General features: G+C 34.8%; 1 protein-coding gene across 1 annotated transcript; it reads left to right on the top strand.

The window, feature by feature from the left end:
• Window positions 1-1,273: 1,273 nt before the first annotated feature.
• On the top strand, window positions 1,274-20,121 carry LOC136823128 (centrosomal protein of 131 kDa-like; the record flags this gene model as incomplete). Its single annotated transcript, XM_067079363.1, has 15 exons — window positions 1,274-1,396; window positions 1,723-1,783; window positions 3,892-3,982; window positions 4,333-4,399; window positions 4,930-6,204; window positions 7,957-8,103; window positions 9,208-9,393; window positions 10,139-10,361; window positions 11,048-11,178; window positions 11,941-12,093; window positions 13,494-13,583; window positions 15,846-16,078; window positions 17,235-17,421; window positions 17,621-17,748; window positions 19,896-20,121. Coding segments are annotated over exons 1-15 (3,273 nt in total), but the record flags the coding sequence as incomplete, so codon positions are not given.
• Window positions 20,122-21,300: the final 1,179 nt, after the last annotated feature.

The following is a 21,300-nucleotide window of genomic DNA, read 5'->3' as shown; positions in this document are numbered from 1 at the left end:
TAATGACCATTCAAAATCGAAGTCATGCCCATTTTAGGATTGAAAAATTTCAGCGGAATTTTTTGACGTGAAATATATCATGTTTTTGCTAAATTTGGGGTGACATGCTCATCTTCTGCATGATTACCTCCTTTTTGGTCCAAATCCCATGCTCTAAAACCTTTTTTTAACGTTTTGTGTTTAACCATTAAACCTAATGATAAGACGCAGGTTAGGGTTTGCAACGCAGATTAGGGTTAGATTTAAATTAATGTTAATTGTCCANTAAGAATGTAATTAACGATCGTATTTATTAATGACATTCGAATTCTTTTCAAAACAAAACAAGTTTATTTTAAAGAAAAGAGCATTTCAAATGTAAATCAAAACATAAAAATTAAAAAGTTTGTCGAACAATAACAGCATTCGAAGGGCGATAAAAAGCAAGAGAAGAAATTAGTCAATCTCTTTCTTCATATAAAAACATTCAAGTGGTTGATACTGTTAAAAAATGTGTACGTCATTTTACATGTTTAAATTCGAAAAGTTATGACAAGGGTTTAAAAAAAGCAATTTAGAATTGACTTATTTATCTTTTTAAATCTGATAAAAACAAAGTTGCACTATTCTTTGTGGCTTTCCCGCTTTTTCCTGAAGAATTGTCATTTCTACATTTCACTCCTCCTTACCATGGCATTTTCTCAAATTGTCGAAAACTGGACGGCGTATTTAATGCGAGCGAAGCGAGAAAAAGATCTCCGGGGGAGGGTTAGAGTCAAACTTTGAAGATATCTTTTTATTCATTTGATCGTTTTTTTAGCCAGCTTTAACATTCAAAGGACTTTTAGTGCGTTCAGCTACAGCTTAACCGGCGTGCGACGCCGTGTACCGACTAGTCATGATTTAATAAGATTTAACTTTTTTTCCTGGGACACCCGACATACGCTTATTTTTCCAAGAAAGAAAAACGATTCATTTTAAATGGATAAGAAAAATGAATCTTTGCAAGTATACAAGCCATGACCTTGATGACCAAGGCTTACTGGTATATATGCTTATTTTTTCACCAAATGCAGATTTCAGTATGCTTTTGAAAATGTTATGCTTGTACAAAGATAAACATGAATATTTAGATACAGACACAAAGATTTCTTCCCCGTTGGACTAGTTTTTAAAACCTCTTATTGATAATATTGTTTGATCTTTAATATACTTGTCTTGTATAAGGAAAAGGAGCTAGAGGTTGTTATATAGAAAAAGACTGCTATTGCAATTTTATGGTTTTTCATGATTCAGAGTGTAAGAAGAAAAAGAATGATAGAAATCAAAAGACAAAATTAAAATGGCATCAATGAGGAGAACATCTTCTATTGACAAAACAAAAACAAGAGTGAAGCATAATCGTAGTTCCAGTCAGGTATATAAAGTGATTTCCATTTATTTTTTTCTTGATTAAAAAATTGAATATAATTGAATTAGTTCGAATGTGTGTAAATCAATGCAGCTAAAAATGATAAATATGAATAGAATCAAACTGCAAAATATTTTATTTGAGCTGTGAAAGTCATCTGGAAAACTGGGTAAAATGTTTAGTAGGTAGTAGGTGATACTCAGTGTTGCAAAGATAGCTCTCAATACTTCTTGATTTTATAGTCTTCATGTATATGCTATATTGATGACATCTCCAGAGAATCAATGCTAATGTTGGTAACACACATTGCAAATATATATTTTTATTTTTAGAATTCAAGTGTTGATGACCTGCTGAAGGTTTCAAGTGTATCTCCACAAAGAAATGATAAAGGTTCAAATTTTTAAAGAAAGTTTTGATTAAATATCGATATGAAAGCATGGTTGTACCCTGAACAAAGTTGTATCCACCTTCTTTGATCAGAAATAATACAAAATGCTGTGTGTGTATGGGTATACTGAATGTATCAAAATAGTTAGTATCAAAAGGTCCTAAGACCCATATGGTGGCCTAGGAGTGCAATAGTGAAAAATATAAAAAAAAACATTTGAAAATGAATTTAAAACCAAAATTAAATTGAAATTAATATCAAAGTCAAAATCAAAATGAAAATAAAATTGAAATCAAAATTAAAATTATAATTAAATCAAAATCAAAATCAAAATCAAAATCAAAATCAAAATCAAAATCAAAATCAGAGTTTTTTGCGTACGTGGCCGAGGAGTGCAATAAGGACAAAAATGTAACCTCTCATTGCCGAGGAGTGCAACAGTCAAAATATTCCAAATCAAATTGATTTTTTTTGCGTACGTGGCCGAGGAGTGCAATAAGGACAAAAATACAACCCCTCATGGCCTAGGAGTGCAATAGTGCATGGAGGTTGTAAATGAAAAAGTGAGCATGCCAGCAGGACTTGGTAGTTATGGTGAATCTGCAGCAGGAGTTGGTGGTTCTGGTTAATCTGCAGCATGAGTTGGTAGTTCTGGTGAATCTGCAGCAGGAGTTGGCGGTTCTGGTGAATCTGCAGCAGGAGTTGGCGGTTCTGGTTAATCTGCAGCAGGTGTTGGCGGTTCTGGTTAATCTGCAGCAGGCCTTGGTGGTTCTTGGTGAATCTGCAGCAGGACTTGGTGGTACTGGTGAATCTACAGCATGAGTTGGTGGTTCTGGTGAATTGCTGCAGAATCACCAGAACGATCAACTTGTGCTGCAGAATCACCAGAACGACCAACTCCTGCTGCAGATTCACCAGAACGACCAGCTCCTGCTGCAGATTCACCGGAACCACCAACTCCTGATGCAGAATCAGCAGAACCACCGAGGCCTGCTGCAGATTCAGCAGAACCACGAACTCCTGCTGCAGATTCACCAGAACCACCAAGTCCTGCTGCAGATTCACCAGAACCACCAACTCCTGCTGCAGATTCACCAAAACCACCAAGTCCTGCTGCAGATTCACCAGAACTACCAACTCCTGATGCAGATTAACCAGAACCACCAAGTCCTGCTGGCATGAACCTCCATGCACTATTGCACTCCTATGCCATGAGGGGTTGTATTTTTGTCCTTGTTGCACTCCTCGGCCACGTAAGCAAAAAAATCAATTTGATTTGGAATATTTTGACTATTGCACTCCTCGGCCATGAGAGGTTACATTTTGGTCCTTATTGCACTCCTCGGCCACGTACGCAAAAAAATCTGACTTTGACTTTGACTTTGACTTTGACTTTGACTTTGACTTTGACTTTGACTTTGACTTTGACTTTGACTTTGACTTTGACTTTGACTTTGACTTTGACTTTGACTTTGACTTTGACTTTGATTTTAATTTCATTTTGATTTTGATTTTAATTTTATTTCATTTTGATTTCATTTTTAATTTGATTTAATTATAATTTTAATTTTGATTTCAATTTTATTTTCATTTTGATTTTGACTTTGTTATTAATTTCAATTTAATTTTGGTTTTAAATTCATTTTCAAATGTTAAGCCAATTAAAGTAGTTAAAACATGAAGACTTAGCTGGCTGATTTTTCCACTTTTTAGTGAGATTCTTATCAATATTAAAATTGAACATCCATTACCTAAATAGGTGTAACATGTTTTTGTGTCAATTTATACTCTTCGCCACGGCATGACGTCAGAACTGGGGTTCAGAACACTTACTAAAGATTAATTATGTGTTTTCAGTAAACTTAATCTTTTAGTGAGTTAAACCATAGTGTTTGTTTTACCCTCGAAATGATTAAATCTTATTGGTTGAAAAAGATGCCACATGACTTTCCGTGGCAAAGAATAAAAACTGAAATTAAAAAAAAAAAAGAAACTGTGACTTTCCGTGGCAAAGAATTGAGGATAATTACATTTTCAAGTTTAGCCCTAAACCTCGAGTTGAAGGTGGAAATTTATGGATTCATCTCCATTGTTATTTGCTGTATTTCAGGAAGCAAAACAAAGAGTGCTTTAGAAATATCTGGAAATACAAGAAAACTGAAACCAAGGCCTTCATCAAGACCTAACAGTAGCCGTACAAGGTATATAAAGTGATCGACAATTATTTCTGTAAATTGAAAAGGCTTCTCCGATTTCATCTTTCATTTCTGAGAATGATACTTTTGTACTAATTTATTACTGCAAAGTATTATTTCTTTTATGCTTTGAAATAGTTATTGCAAAGTAATTCTTGGTATTTCCATTCATTTTTTTTGTATAAGTTTGTGTCCAAACTTTTGTATATTTATTAGTTTTATGGAAAAATACTTTCAGAATTAATTTTGATTTAAAACAATAATTATCTTATTTCACTTATCTTTAAAAAAGGAAAATCAAGACACACCATAACAAAAAAACGACAAATTATTTTCTTTTTGTTTCAAAATTCTAGTAAGAAAACTGTTCCATCAGAAAAAAAGCCAGCTTGGCTGATCAAACAATCCATTGAGGATGAAACGGTAGGTGGTTTTGTGAAATTTGTTTGAACATATTAAAAGATATATTATATAGATATATTGATATATTGAAAGAATTAGTTTGAAAATGAAGTGAAGTAAGTAAGTTTATTCATCTGGTAGCTGTCGATGGAGCCTGAATTGCTGGAATCCCCTTTTCTAATTGCGCTAGACCCGGGCGTTTAAATGCTGAGATGGAGCTCGACACCTACTCTCAGCTCCCAGTAACTTTCTGCCTAGACCAGATTACCCAATATAAGTTACTCTTTCACTGAGTTGGCAGTAACCGGGAATCGAACCAACAAGCCTTAAATTGTAAGGCAAATGCTCTACCGACTGAGCTACGTGGACACAAATATTGGTGATTCAATTGAAAATTAGGCTAACATTTTCTGCAAATTGTTGAAATTCGCGAATTTAGCAAGGTAAATTTGTTTATTAAGAAGTAAAGCCTTTTTACATCTTGTATTTTTCTTTATCTATTTGAGCAAAGATGCATAAAATGATTTCTTTATTTTTATTCTGCATTATAGCCACGTTATAACACTTCAATTCGTCCATCAATGCAAGACTTCCTGGACACCTCAACAACAGAAAGCCAATATAACCCACCGAAAGATTCTCTGGATGACTTAAATTACCAGGACCGGCAGCTTAATGCTGATAAAAGCTTACTAGAACTGTTATCAGAGGACACACCACGTAGTGAAATATCAACTGAACGTAGTAGTAAACTAGACAATACAAACGAAACAAGCAGAGATGATGATCTCGACCACATTTTCTTCAAAAGCAATAATAGAAGTAATTTCTCAAAAATGGACGCTAAAGATACCTCCAAACCAAAAGTTCGAAACGCTCTTTTAAATAGCAAACATTTGACGTCAAAATCAACTACCAAGTCTAAACCTAGGGTCGATAAAGCAAGGAAATCAAGCATTACTAAAGAATCGATGGTGGTGAAAACGTTTTCAACTGACGATTCTTATCAAAACAAATCTGTTGGCAATTCGAGATCAAAAGACCCTTACTTTATAAGAAGCTTCTCAAACAGTAGCAAGAAGAATTCACAAAAGCACTCATCATATACAGACTTGTTTGATAGTAAGAATAAAAACAAAAAGTCATCAAAGAGTCTGACATCTTCAAATTTTTATGATATTGAGCACAGTAATAAAAGGACTTACGGAGATCAAGAAAGCATTGGTGATGATGATTTAAGTATGGAGGACTTGACAGCTCGTAGTGGACAGGAAACGAGCACTTACCGGCTTGATGAAGACGAGGGTTTCACCAGAGATACTTTGGATGTTGAAGATGAATGTTCAATAGAATCGTCACCAGGTGTGGAGAACATTGCAGATGCCAGCGATGATATTCGACAGATTAAGAATACCAGGGGATTCGATAGAAAGGACTCCAGTGAATTTGATGATGATGATGGTGATTTTATACCAACCAAAGATATTGGTAGTGAAAAGAAACTATCTGATAAAGGTTTTACAGGAGGAGGGACAAAGAAAGATAAGAAGGATCTATTTGACCAATATTCATCTGTGCAAGACAAGTCTAAAAATAAACAAAATTCAAATAGTGATGGATACACTAAAGAACCAAGGAACAAAAAGTCACATATCGTGGTTACAACAGATTATTCACACGGTGATAAAACGCATGCAGCACGTCTGATACAAGTGTGGTGGAGACGTACTAAGATCAGAAAAACAGCCGGTGCTGCAGCAATTAAACGTATGATGGAACAAAAGCAAGAATTAATGAAACAAAGACTTTCTATGGAACGTGAAGTGGTATGAATTCTTTGCATTTCTTTTTTACCTTTTATCTATGTTATTTAAAGCTTCAAAAAAGGGGGTTTGGAAATCTTGGTCAATTAATCATATACAAATGGTCACAGTCTGTTATAAAGTTAAAAACGATAAAATAAAAACGCTGTTATATTGTGAAATTGTTGACTTTTGACTGTATATACTTTGCACTCTATGACCATTTGGGTGGTGCATAGAAAAAATCGTTTTCTTCGAAATGGATTTTCTGTCCAAAAAGGGGGCTACAGAAGGGTGGATGGATATGTGGGGGGCGGATGAAATAAATATGGTGGGCGGATGAAATAAATATGATGGGTATTTAAACCCCTTAGCAAACTATGCTTTACGCAGTCTTACGTTTCAATTCAAAGAACTGTTTTTTTTTCCTACCCAAGACGTCACTTGCAACCAATGGGCTACTCCATTTAATATCCAAACTGGGGGCTGTCAAATATTTTCAAGTCAAAGAAAATATCTTAAGAATATAAACCGCCTGTAAAATGGTGAAATTTGCAAAAAAAACATGGAAAATTTCTTCGTCATACCTTAATAAAGTGAGGGTAGATAGGGTGGACGAAATAAAATCAGTCTTTTACCTTCTTGAAGTTTTACAATAACCTTTTTACTCCTTGGAAAAATGAAAAAACTTCCTTATATTATAGTAGGCATCCTTGTTGTTTGCAATCGAAAGCAGGCACGCACCCAGACTACTTCTAGAGCCTACTGTACGACCAAACATCTATCAAAACTCACTTGAGTTCACCCACGTACTAGATTCGGAGACTAAGCTCTAGTTTGGACGGCCCACTTTTCGCCCTGCCTATTCTAATTGTGACTTAAAGTGGGCTGTCTAAAGTCAATGCATTGCCCTCTTTTGACGTCAATGCATTTCAATCTTTTCCAAGCAAAGATTTTAACTGCCAACTTTGTGCCCACTTTCTGCCTACTCTAACAATTAGAATATAGGTAGGGCAGAAAGTCGGCCGTCTAAACTAGAGCTAAATCAATTTTAAACTGTTTTGTGATTAATAATTCATTCATAAGAAGCATACTTTCTTGTAACAAGTTGAAGAACGAAAATGTATTTTATATCTAGAGACTTCTAGAGAAAGACTTTTTACAAGGTTTTAAAGGAATACTAACTTACAAGATATTGGTAAATTTCAGTAGCAGAGTCAAAGAGTCAAAGCTGGCGAAAAGCTAATATTTTTCTGTATGCTGATTTGTTTTGTTATAACAAAAACTATTTTAGGGAAGTGTGCATGCATCCTAGGTTTTCTGTCCTTCTTAAATTATATTTTGGAATGTCAAAAGGGTCACTAGGTTTAGCATTACACAAAATAATCAAAAATTTATTGTAGCCACGATGCGTTGTAATTGCCTGTTCTATATGCATTCTTCTTGTTGAGGTGTCTCCAGAATCTTATAGTCCATCCATAGTTGATTGAAATCGAGAATAAGGCTTTGATGGCCGAATTTAGTTTAAGAGCATTTTTTTTAAGGTTTTGTGAGCTCTAAAACACCCAATTTCTTAGGAATTGCACAATAATAATCACAAAATGGTGAAATTAAGAATGTTTTAAGAACATTTCATTGAGCTTAAACTCAAAAAGTCAAGAACATCCCAAGGATTCCACAATTTTCGATATTCTTTACCCAAAATTTAAGGAGACAAACAGTGTTAAATTATGCTTGCTTTTTATTTGTTCTTTTTTCGGAATTTTCCTTCTCCAGGAATACAAGAAACAAGTGGATCAGTTTGAAGAGGTGAAGAAAAAAGAAGAAAAAGCACGTCAAGTCCGTCAACAAATTATCGCCGACATGCATAAAAAGTCGGACAATGGTGGCACCTCACTTCAGAAGAAAAACAAAACTAATATTGTAAGATATTATTATTATTTTATTGCATTGCATGTTTGTAGACCTTTTCATAAATTACGTCACGAGCAATGCTTATCTCGGTTTCAAAATATTGCTATGGTAATTGATTCCCAGAGGAGTTCATAAGAAGTTTACTTTATTGATAAATTAACATTTGAAGACTCAATGGAATTAAAAATCACCTTGGTAATGGTTTCAAACCGAGGTAGTCGTTTTTTAATATGTGTGACTTTTACGTTTAGATTTCAAGCCAGGTTTTTAACGATATTTAAACTTGCTCTACACATGTGTCAATTCAATGTGAAAAAAATTGTAAATCAAAATTGATGAGTAAGCAAATGATATCGCTCTTATTTAAAAACAAAACCTTTTTAAGTAAAATGTTCTCAAAAGTTTTTAAAGTTGTCTTTCCGTGTATAAAAAAAATGGACTGAATTCCCAGTAATTATCTCATAAAAAAATGGATTCGCAAAATTAAAAAGCTATTAACTATTCAGTATGTGACGCTGGATTCTATCAAAGAGCATTATCGATTTCCGAAACAAGACATTTATTCCTGTGTTACATTCTCAGTCATTGATCCTCTCAGAAAGGGTGTATAGTAGGAATATCCTTATCCTTTTTGATATCCTTATCCTTTTTGATACTTTATAAAGAGATTAAATTATATTACTGACTAAGCTATAATTCCAATAAAAGTAGATTTTTATTGGATTTCAATCTCTGGAATGTATTTCTTCTACATGGTTAATTTTACTCGTGAGAAATATTTGTCTCCATCATCTTTTACCTAGATTTCTGAAGAATTTTTCTCAGGAAACACAGCAAACTTATCTGGCACTTGACTCGCTAAAGCTCTTATGCTTATTTCACATGCACGTAATTTACAGAAACGGAAAATCGTCCGTAAGGCTGACTATCGTTCCTCTCCGACGGGGAATGGACCCGCTTATTAAGAGCTTTATTGTGGGCGGTCAGCCGCCATTGGTCTGCATTGGACGGAAAATCAGATAAGACACAGGAAAAAGTAGTGGAGAGTTCTATAGCTAGGCAATCCTTTCACCTAATGTTAAGTTGTAATTCGATCAAATTTTTCCATTCTAGAAATACGCATTACCTAACGGCAAAGTTTCTCCTCAGAAGAACGCCGAGCGGTCACGCGCGAAAAAGAAGCCATCAAGGGGATCAGTGAAACCAATGGAAGAGCCAGTTGTCAGGAAAAATGAGAAAGAAGAAAAAAGACCAAATACTTCGAGCAGTGTTGGCCGACATATTGATGAAATATTTGAGGTATTTAAAGCTTGTACGAAGCACATGATTTCTTTTGAAATTGTTGCCTATAATAATATACGTACTGATCTTTTACAAGATAAATTTTTTATAAGCATTCCGTCATTTGCATTCGTAGAGGAAAAAAGTGTAAAGTGGTTTGTGCTGCTGCTATCTTTATCTGTAATCTTTATATCAAATGTTTTATTCCCCTAAAAGGTTCCTTATAAATAACACGAGGACTTGTTACCAACTGTCTCTTATGCGAAACTATATTCAAATCAATCTTTCTATAATTCAAACTAAAATATTGGTTCCCACAGCTAAAAAGTAGTATAAATACTGTCTGTTATCATCAACTTGAAAAATATAACCAATCTGATTGGCTAAAAAACGCGTACATAAATGCTGTATTTCATATTGTACCGTACAAATACAAGACTTCGTTCCAAAAGGGGTCTGGTAAGCGAGAGATGGTATTTTGAACTTTCTTGTTGTATCTTTTACCTAAATTTATTCCCAGAAATGTTTACGTTTTCCTCTCAAATCACAAAAAAGTTTTGATCTTTTAATCTTTAATGTTTTGATCTCGCCTAAAGGATCGGAAAATATGACGAAAATCTGTACTGGAAAAATATATCCCATATTGTACTCTGTACCGTGTGATAACTATTACTAGTTAGAATTTTTCTCTACAGAAAACTTTCTGGCCCCTTGCAAATCGAATTAGTTAAATCAACTGTACATTTTTTTGTCATTGTTTTAGTCATCTTGTAAGAACACAAACAGTTCAGCAGAAAACACACCACGGTCAAATGTACTAAAAGAACAGGAAGATGAAGATGGTATCACACTAATTTCAGAGAGTGTGACCTCACAAACGAAAACAACGTACAGTGATTTGATGAAAACATTGAAAGACCTTGAAGATGACGTCACTGATGATGATGAAAATAAATATCTACCTAAAAAATCTTCAACTTTCAAAGGTGAGGAGTCATAAGGTTTTAAAAGGATTACAAATTATACACCCCTGTGTCACAGACCTGCTGAGACGCCCGCCCCACTGGAAAATTTTACTAAAGATTTGACCCTGGTGGGAAAATTACCCCAAAATTTCAGCCCAATAAGAAATTAACTTTGATTTCATCCCCATTTAAATAAAGTTCGAGAAAAAAATTGAATGCTAAAACCACAATAGAATTTCTATCCTCATTGAGATTTTGATATTGAATTATTATCCCCACTGTGGGGGGAATTTTCACTGGGGCTACGTGAGACAGGGGTATTATTATTGTTAGAGATGAAAACTCAGGGACCTCGGGAGACTGAGTACCAGATATGGGCAAGCGATAAGGGTATCTTTTCACAACGCGAAGACCTCTCCTACTGAAAACCATTTACTCCAATCTCTGAAAAGGTTTCAAATAAAAAATTTCCCATCATTGGCGTTCACAATTTCCAGAAATTTGGACCAAAATTTGGTTTGGCACTATTTGACTTGAGCTATCATTCGAACCTTATCTTATATTTATAATAAGCGAATCATTAGAGGGGATGCTTCCCCTGGGAGCGACGCTATTGTCAGTGGCTCTACGCTATTCTCGTGTTAGCACTTTTGACTTATAATTTACGCTAAGTTCAAGAAAAAACCTGTAATTATTCTTTATTTCAGAAAGCAAATCATCAGAAGGGATGCCATCCCTGGGATCGACGTTATTATCAGCAGACAAGTTACAATCCATTATGAGTTTTCTTGATGAGGTGGAACGTACCGAAGATGATGTTCGGAGCGAAGTTACCAGGGTAATAATTAAATTTCGAACATTTTATTTGTGCCCCCGACTTTATAGTCTACTGTTTTCAAGATAATAGTATTTTACAACCAAGCACTTTATATTGGAAAGAAAAAGGTTTTTACTCTACTTAAAAGTTATCCAGATTATAATGGATTGGGTCGAGTTGAGCTCAGGTCCCACTTTGTTTTTAAAAGGCAGAACAACTAAAAGTGATTCTAGACAGCTCAAACAATATGATTAAAATAAATTTTTCGACCTAGGAAGAGATAATGCCCTCCATAATATAACCAGGGTCTTTCCATGAAATGATAAATTTTTTCCATTCATTTATTGCCTCTTTTAGCAGTGTCTTTGCTTGTTTTTAAAGTTTTCACATCATAAAGAATTCTTAAAAATGTTGTCGAATCTAGAATCTAGAATCTAGCTCGACATATATTGAGACTTTAGTGATTTTAACGTTTTTCAGAATTGAAAGTTCGGGCGAGAATCGCCATTTTAGCACTTCCACTTTCTGAATATTTGAATTGAATATTTCGATTTTTGAGAGGTTCGGTGGCTTCTAGGCTATATTCCAAGCCTGATCGAAACAACTTTGTGCTTTTAAATCCTGAGATCATAAGGTCGTTAGTCTTAAGTGTCATGTTAAAACTCTAGTTTAACGCGCTTAAATATCATTTGTGGTGTTTAAAATTTCACAGGGAAATCCCTTTTGTCTCAAATATTTTGTGTGGGATTGTAGAATTTGTATCACCTTCCTCTTTATATCCAGACATCACGAAGTATATGCTCCTCAACATCACAACTGACCTTGGTCAGTCAACCACCACACGACGAAACATCCACCACACTATTGGATGATGAAAAACAATCAATATATAAACCAAAGAAATATGATGACCTCAATATCGATTCTGCTTCTCAGGTATAGTAAGTCTCCGATCGTAGTCGGAGGTGATCCGAAGGCCCCTCTTTCGATAGCTATCCAGGGGAGGGCGCCACTCCTTCTCCCTGGATTGCTCCATATACCCTCAGTCCTTCTCTTAATTGATGACCATCAAGCAGAGAAGCATCAAGTACCATTTTGAGAATCTTTGGTATGACCCAGTTGGGGGTTGAACCCACAACCTTGCGAACCGTAGCCGGATGCTCTACCACTGTACCACAGTTCGCAGTATAGTACACCCACTATCATCTGAAAAATCGGTTTCATAAAAAAAATTTGGAAGACTTAACTAAAACTTGGCCAAATTTTTCAAAATTGGGACCGATTTTGGATCTCTACTCTTCAATCACATGGATAGCTGGGTTTTTTTATAGGGATCTTCAAAATTGTCTTCTTAAGGATCTCTAGGCCATCACAGGTTCGTGTAATTATGTTAGGTTGATGATTTTCATTATATTATATATATATAAATATTATATTATATAAATATAAATACAGTGAAATAGGATCACAGAATCCTCAAAAAAATTCGAGAAATATCAAAAAATAAAAAACTAACAGTGTTTACAATTGCTACAATTGTGTTTCATTTTCATGCTGGCGCAATCTTCAGGTAATACAGTGTATTGTCGATTTTATTACAATAGATAGATATTCTCAACTTCAATTGAGCTAGAATCTGAGAATGTCTGTCTGTGTGTATGTCACAAAAACTTTGGGGCAGGCTGGAGACTTCAAAAATTGTCCGATCTTGTTGAAATTTTGCACACTTGATCCTTGGGTGAATCCCTATGGTTCTTTTTTTCATTTTTTCAAAATATTCATTTTTAAGGGCGTGGTCACGAGTTTTAGTCCCAAAACGAGGCTAAAACTTTGGGGCAGGCTGGAGACTTCAAAAATGGCCAGATTTGGCTGAAATTTGGCACACTTGTTCCTTGGGTGAATATCTGGTGGTGTTTTTTTCATTTTTTGAAAATTTTTATTTTTAAGGGCGTGGTCACGAGTTTTCGCCAAAACGAGGCTAAAACTTTGGCGCAGCCTGGAGACGTCAAAAATGGTCGGATTTGGCTGAAATTTGGCACCCTTGTTCCTTGGGAAAATATTTTGGGATGATTTTTTTATTTTTCGAAAATTATCATTTTTGGGGCCTTGGGACGAGTTTTTAGCCTATTCGAGGCTGAAACCTATTTAAGAAATGCTAAAATATTCCTTAAGCCATTAAATTTACAATTGGGCCTACGAATGATTTTAAAGATACTAAAGTTGAGCCAGTGCGGTTAGCATGTTCGACAGTAATGTATAGCTAACTTGTATAATAGAAAAGTTTTGATACAAATATTTCATGTTTGAATAATCAAGGCATATTCTTTGGGTTTCAGGTTGCCTCTGACATCACTGACGCTATCAATACACAACGAATGGAAATGGATGAGAAGGAAAGAACACTGGGTATGATGAAGAAAGCCATGGTAAGTTTTAGTACGAAACCTTCTTCTTTACGTTTGAATAAGTGAGACATGGCATTGAATAGTCTTATTATACTAGGGTATAATGAAGCGAGCCATGGTAAGTTTTAGTACAAAACCTTCTTTTTCATGTTTGAATAAGTGAGGCATGATATTATTACAAAGTCACTTGTTTATGTGGGCATGATGAAGAGAGTCATTGTAAGTTTTAGTACAAATCCTTCTTTTTCATGTTTGAATAAGAGAGGCATGTTATTTAAATGCTCTATTACAAAGTCACTTGTGTTTCCTTTGAAACAGTGATTGTCAGAAAATGCAAATTTTTAGGTGCGATTTAAAGAAATTTAAGAATTCTTTATTCAAGAAGAAAAGTTTTACTGCCTCATTGAACGACAAAAAATCTATTTTCACAGTGTAGCAATCGGTATAAAAGCCGGACTGACGTAAGATTTGCATAAGGTCTTCAATTCAGATGAGATAATGGTTTTAAAAAAACGATTTAATCTTTTATCGACTTCATCGGATGAATAAAGGGGATTTATGGACGCCTGAAGTAAATTCGGACCCTTGAAATTATTGTTCACTCAACGCCCACTCTTGATCAAAGAGTAAATTTAACTTTTTGTTTAACAGGGGAGATATTAAGTTTACACAAAACTTAAGTCTCCTTTTAAGAAGTATTTTAAGAGCTATCAGACTTATTGTTACATAAAAATTTAAAAAATAGAATTATAAAAAATTAAGAAAAAAAATATTTTTGACAAAACGTCATCTTTTAGTAATTCCGCCGACTTAAAATTTTGAGTGAAATTTAGTTGAATCAATACTCTAAAACAAGCAGAACATTTTGAAATTCGAAAATTTATTAATAAGAGTACGAATGTTTTTATAGATTGTTTTTTCATACAAAGGTGTTTCGGTGTTTTAAGGTCGAACCCCTTTGTATGAAGAAAATGGAGAATTTTAATTTTTGGTATTTAATATTATATTTCTCTCACTTGAATCGACTTGCGTAAGCAGAACAGAATGTCTAGAATAAAGGTATGGTTGGCATTTTTACAAACCTATCCATTTTTCCCTCTAAGGTTTGATGTTATTTGGAAAGTCTATAAGATCACAGATGACTTTCGCTTATTCGAATTCGAACGGGGGAATCTTATTTGTTCAAATTGTTCAAATTACAGAGAGATTTTTGAATTATAGAAAGTATTTTAAGTGATTTCTTTTTGACCGGGATTGGGAAAAAATTAGAATTATAGAAAGAATAAGCAAGAGTATACTGTAATAATGGTTCCTTCAAAGACCATCAGTTGCTTCGAATTCCGTAAGACCACGCGGCTGAAATTTTGCTACACAATCCCTGAAATCTAGGAAAATACAGATTTTAAGCCCTTAAAAGTAAAGAAAACTTTAGCATAAAAACATCTGTGTGGAGGTATCGAAAAATTAAGTCTCAGAAAAAGCTTTAATCATTGGTTACACTTATATAAAGAGCGTGTAAATTTTGAATTTTTGAATCCGTTTCTCTCACTGAGCTTTATATAAACTCTGTTTGGAAGTTTTTCAATCCCGGCCAACCAAAATAATTTGATCGGAGATTTTTTGAAAGTGGTACTTATTATCTAACACTACTCAATGCTTGTGTTGCCTAAATCTAACAGGAAATGCATTTGATGTAGCCAGGTCCATCAGCATCAGGTTCCAATCTGTTCAAAGATGGGGGATATAGCTTAGTCCATGGTTTAATACTCTAAGGTCCAGAATTATAGGGGGCCGAATAAATGGGGATCCGAAATTGTACCTCCTAAAACCCCCCAAAATGACCTCATTATGAGTTAAAACCAGGCTATTTAGAGCGATTCAGCTTGTGATGATTGAAATATTTTCAAAATAAATAAACAGGGGCTTCAATAAAAACGAGGGGTCAAGATCTTTTGGAAGTCAATAACCGGATGGTATTCGGGACCTTAGAGTAAAGGAACCGTAGTTCAGTGGTAGAGCATCCGGCTACGGTTCGCAAGGTTGCGGGTTCAACCACCGGGTCATATGTACCAAAGATTCTCAAAATAGTGCTTGATGCCTCTCTGCTTGATGTTCAGCAATTAAGAGAAGGATCAAGGGTAAGTGAAGAAATCCAGGGAGAAAGAGTGGCACCCTCCCCTACCTTCGGGTAGATAGCTATCGCATAAGGAGACTTCGGGTCGCCTCCGACTGCAGTCGCAGACTTACTACTTAGAGTAAAGGTCAGTGTTTTTTTCTCTTTAGAATCAACAAAAGGATTTCACAACCATGCAACTGAAGGAAATGGATAAAGAACACAAAAAGCAGCTCCACATCCAACGAGATGATTACGAAGGAACCATCAAACGCCATCTCTCATTCATTGACCAATTGATTGATGATAAAAAAGTGCTGACTAAGCGCTGTGAAGAATTGGTCTCTAAACTAAAAGATATTGATCAGAAGTACACGGCAAAGATTAAACAAATTACTGACAGGTATTCAACACGTTTTTTTATAAGAACAAACTATATAAGAACACGTGGCTTCGATGGCCAAAATGTTAAGAACAAGTTAAGAACATTTTAAGGCTTTGCCGATTTTAAAACAGCCGGTTTCTTAGAAAAATGGACAAAAATGCTTAAAAAATGGTGAAAATAAGAACATGTAAAGAACATTTTTAGGCTTACTCAAAAAGTTAAGAACATCCGAAGGCTTCAAAGATTGTGGATGTTCTTATAAAAAAAACGTGTATATACGGAGAAAATAAAAGGAGAAACTTTTTTCCAATACTCAAGGTGGCCCTGCTTCCTCAAGCATTATTCAGTTGGCTATTTACTCAGTATGTTATCGCTCTGCAAAACACAGAATTGAGCACTCGATATTCAATCGAATTTAATGTCAGTTCTACAATACCAAGATGCTTCCCCTAATAAAAAATAGGAAATGCTCGAAGGGTTAATTAGTTTTATTAGGCTTGGAAAATAGTCAGAAAACTTTGAAGAAATTGAATTGTATTGTATTGAATTTATTCCACTGATAATATTGTTATTCTAGACAGCATGAAACTACTGAGGTCAAGTGTGCTAGGATAAATACGACGACGGACGAAAATTATAATAGGCTAGTCACAATACGAGATTTGATTGGTTGAAACTCACTAGCCTATTACATTTTTTGTCCGTCATCTTGATTATACCGATTTACTTAACCTCACTATTTTCATTACAAAAAATTAATGAATGAGGGCTTAAAGCATTTTTCCAAATGTGGATGGAGTTTTAAGGTATTTTTTTTTCATTTGGGACAATTTTTTGGCTGATTATTCAACAGTTGGAAGGGTCACACCAAATCTAGACCACGAGGCTATCGCTTTGATTTGATTACCTTATTACACGAATATTGCTAGTCATTTTATTACCACGAATTGAAAAATTTCGTGTTAATAAAATCCCCCTTAATTAAAACAAGCCGCTGTTTCTTTGAAAAAGCAGAAAAATTCGTGTTAATTTCAGATCGTGCAAATTTCAAGACTTGAATACTTGCCTAGTAATATTCGTGTAATAAGGTATGCTCTTCGTGTCTTGATCTTTATGGAATTTTCAAACTTTTATTAATATTTAAAACTCTTTTTGTTTTATCTCTTGTTATCAGTCATACGATCGAGATGAAGAAACAGAAGGAAATTATGGAAGCTGCAGAGAAAATCCGCCGTGAAAAATGGATCAAAGAGAAAACGCATGAGATTAAAGAAATCACAGTCAAAGGTTTGGAACCGGACATACAAAAATTAATTGCAAAACATAAAGCAGAAATAAAGAAAATAAAAGCAATGAAACAGGTATGTTAATTCAACTGACGTTTCGACTTTGATGTTAACTCCTTCAGTACTATGAGAACTGAAATATTTAAAGCCACGATACGTCAATTTAAAAAAAATGGCCGCACTTTTTTTGAAACACCCTGTATAACTAAAAATATATTTAGACAAAAAATAATGGAAGCTCCCTATGACACTAGATGTTTTTTTCTTTTTTCAGGGTGAGATTTTAGAAGCTGACGAACGAGTTGGTCGTAAATATATTCAACAATTAGATGAACTTCGAATGCAACTTGAGAAAGAAAAAGAAATGGCTGTCAGAAAAGAAAGAGATATCGCTAGACAAAGGTATGGACGGTTTATTCATTCAGGACGATTAGTAAGCTTGAATTTCAGGCGTTCTTAGTAAGTAAGTTTGCGACCGCAGTCGAGGGCGACCCGAAGGCTCCCTTTTCGTATAGCTGTCTACCCGAAGGTAGGGGAGGGCCCCACTTCTTTCCCTGGATCTCTCCACTTACCCTTGATCCGTCTCTTTAGTTGCTGAGCATCAAGCAGAGAGGCATCAAGTACCATTTTGGTAATCTTTGGTATGACCCGGTGGTTGAACCCGGCTGGGGATCGAACCCATAACCTTGCGGATGCAGGCATTCTTAAGTGGCTTATTAAAGCTCAACCATTTTAATGATGCGAAGCATCAATTTTACACCGAGTGCGAAACGCCCTTTAGTTAACTTGACTTTTTAATGACTTCACGAAAAAACCGCCACTTTGGCGAAATGGTGCATGCTATTGCTAAACAAACATGGGGTGTTTTTAAGGTTTTAAAAGTTTTAGTTAACGCCCTTTAGCGGGCGTATATAACGCCACTTTGGCGGAATAGTGCATGCTATTGCTAAACAAACATCCGGATTCTATCTTAATAAAACCGATTTACTTTGGTGTTTTTAAGGTTTTAAAATTTTTAATGATATGCCATAGTGTTGTTTGAAGGTTTAATAAAACGTAAGAGGGATTTCGAGTTTTAAGGTTTTGTTTTTGAATAAGTCAATATCGTTTGCTCACTCATCAATTTTAATTTACAAGCTTTTTCAAATTGATAAAGACAGAAAGAGAGAAAAAAAATATTTTTTGTTTTATTCAGCACACAATTTTTGAGCGCAATGGGCTCTTCCAGGAAATATTCGTGCATGGGGGATGGAGGATAAAGTGTCTGGGGGTAGTGAAATATATACAAAATTTGCCTTAACCGGGGGTAAACTTACTCTGTTTGAGGGTAATTTTGCATGTCCAGTGAGTCAACTGATGCTTGTCCAGGGGTGAAAAGTTGAATGTCCGGGGGGTAAATTTCCAAAAAAAATTATATCCTCCACCCTCCATTTTTTTCTGGAAAAGCCCAATATAACAATATGGAGACACCGAACTTATATAAAACATGTGTCTGATATGAAACGGGAACACTTAAGTAAAACTAAAACCTTTAAATATGAAATGATGTCCCTTTGTAGTAGCATGAGCGGTAAAAAGAATTTGCTGCTAAACTTTGGTTACTTTACACTTTCTTAAGACGGATAGGTTTATTAAATAAATTTTATTATATTACCCTTAAATAAAATCAATGTTGAGTCGTACTGAAAATTATAGTTTTAGCTTACTAGCCATTTGTTTCTGCTAAAGTGAAGAGAGATCGATGATGATAGGTTCGATCTGTAAAAGCTCGTGTGAAATAGCGTCGTTTGCTTATTACTTTCTGATGTGACTTAACTTCTTTTTCTTGGGATTACTGCCTCTTGGTGTGGTTCTATTTATTGGGTCGTAAAAAAAGTATTTCTCGCTAGCACTGAAGGTTTCTCTCTTAATTTCTTTAAGATCATATATCAGACAACTTTACGGTATTAACATATTTTAACATTTTCTGGCGAATGAATGATTGATGTCGCGGTTTCGTTTGTTGTTATTCATTAGAAGTTAGAAATTTTCCATTAGCCTAGGTAGCTAAGTTCGTATTCACAAGGACACACGTTACACGGCCATATAGCATTTTCGGTGCTTTAAAGATATTTTTATATTTACGGATTTTGAAGTTTGTCTTTGAACTTAACATCTGATTGAAACAAAGTGACTGAATTAATCTAGCTTCGATTTCTGGGATAGCAGGTCATGTGAGCTCAAAAATTGTGAAAAAAATTATTAGATCGTTTTCTTTCTTATTTATGAATACGAGGTTTCTACATATTGTTTTTTAATTAATAATTAAAGCCGAAAAAAATCAGCCCCTCCGAATTTCCCGCAAAGTAATACTTTATAAACTATTTCTCAAAATGTATAAATTAAATCCTGTTTAACTCGGCTCTTATCCCTTATAAGTGAGTCATTTTTCTATCTTCCTACCCTTAATTTTGTTTTATAGGTTTGAAAGCCAACTTCGTGAAGAAGAACTTAATTTTGTTTTAGGCTTGAAAGCCAACTTCGTGAAGAAGAACTTTACTTTGTTTTAGGTTTGAAAGCCAACTCCGCGAAGAAGAAGAATCTTTCCAACAACAACGCAGACGTCTTCTCAAAGAAGTTGAAGATGAAAAAGAAAGATTGGCAGAACAAACACAAAGAATGAAAAGTGACTTCGATGAAAAGAAGAGTGCGTACGAAATAACATTACGACAAACGTTAACGCACGCTTCTACAGATCATGACAAACAGTTGAATCATTTAAGAGATAAACACCTGGTAAAAATACTTTTATATAAGCAACTTCAATTTTTGGGTCAGCCCAGGGGGGGGGGCACGCAGTTACTACAAGACAGTATGACACTTACTATCGTGGTGGTACTGTATTCAGAAGTTATGAAAACAGTTACTACACAGTGTAGTAACTGCTGTTTGGGGGTGGTGCCAAACACTAAAACTAGCACTTTTGGTGTAGTAAGTGCTTATATTTTAATTCTTTTTAAAGAACTTTCAAAATCTTTCACAAAAAATGAATTTTTTTGTGAAAAAATTCTTTGTTAAAAAATATATTTTTGTTATAAATGGACGAAAAAAAATTTGAAATTTTTCTCAGACCCAACTTTGAAATTATGCTTTTCCAATTATCATCAAAATGTTCTCAACAGCTGTTAACCAAGTAAATTAAAAGAAAATCTAGCACAAAAATGGCTTTAGGTTGAAAAATAATCGCAATTTAGGGTAATTTCGAGCATGTTTTTGATGATATCACTCAAAAACAGGGGTGGTACCTGGAAATCTTTTTTCTGAAAACAGTTACTACCAAGGTGTAGTAACTGCAAAGGGTGGTGGTCCTGAAAAAAAGTGTTGAAAAAGCACTTACTACACATCATGTCTTGTAGTAACTGCGTGCCCCCCCCCCTGGTCAGCCCTGGGTTGCTTAGCATTCTAGCTAATTGTTCCATCACAAGTGATATTGAAGTACAAATTGAGACGTTCCTGAACATTCACGAACGTTCCATAGCGTTCCTAGTACGTTCCAGAACGTTCCTGAACACTCGCGAACGATCCTTCGCGTCCAAAGGTTAGTATTTAACTCGATAAGAAAGTTCGTTCGGGAACGGAGTGATCAGGAACCTTCCATTTCGTTCGTTTTACTGGAACGTTCCATTTGATTTGTATTTAAAGTTGATTGCGAAAATCTAGAAGAATAGGACTTTTTTTTTGCTAAGCGAAAAAAATTTGATCGGTAATTAGGATGCGCTCTATATACTTTATGTATAGGTAATTTTTTTTTACTTTTTGCTTTTGTCAACAAAAGTATCGAATTTTAAATACTGTTTCCAGGTGAGAGGATGTATTTTAGTTCAACTTATGCAGTGAGATGAATAGAATCACAAAGTGCTCGAAAAAATTCGAGCGAAATATCAAGAAATCTTCAATCTTCAAATTTGTTTACAG

The sequence above is a fragment of the Clytia hemisphaerica genome, unplaced genomic scaffold (assembly GCF_902728285.1).
Source record: "Clytia hemisphaerica strain Z4C2 unplaced genomic scaffold, Clytia hemisphaerica genome assembly, whole genome shotgun sequence".
In the NCBI taxonomy this organism is placed as follows: Eukaryota; Metazoa; Cnidaria; class Hydrozoa; order Leptothecata; family Clytiidae; genus Clytia; species Clytia hemisphaerica.
Note: the sequence above shows the minus strand (reverse complement) of the source record. Positions and strands in the feature narration are given on the sequence as shown.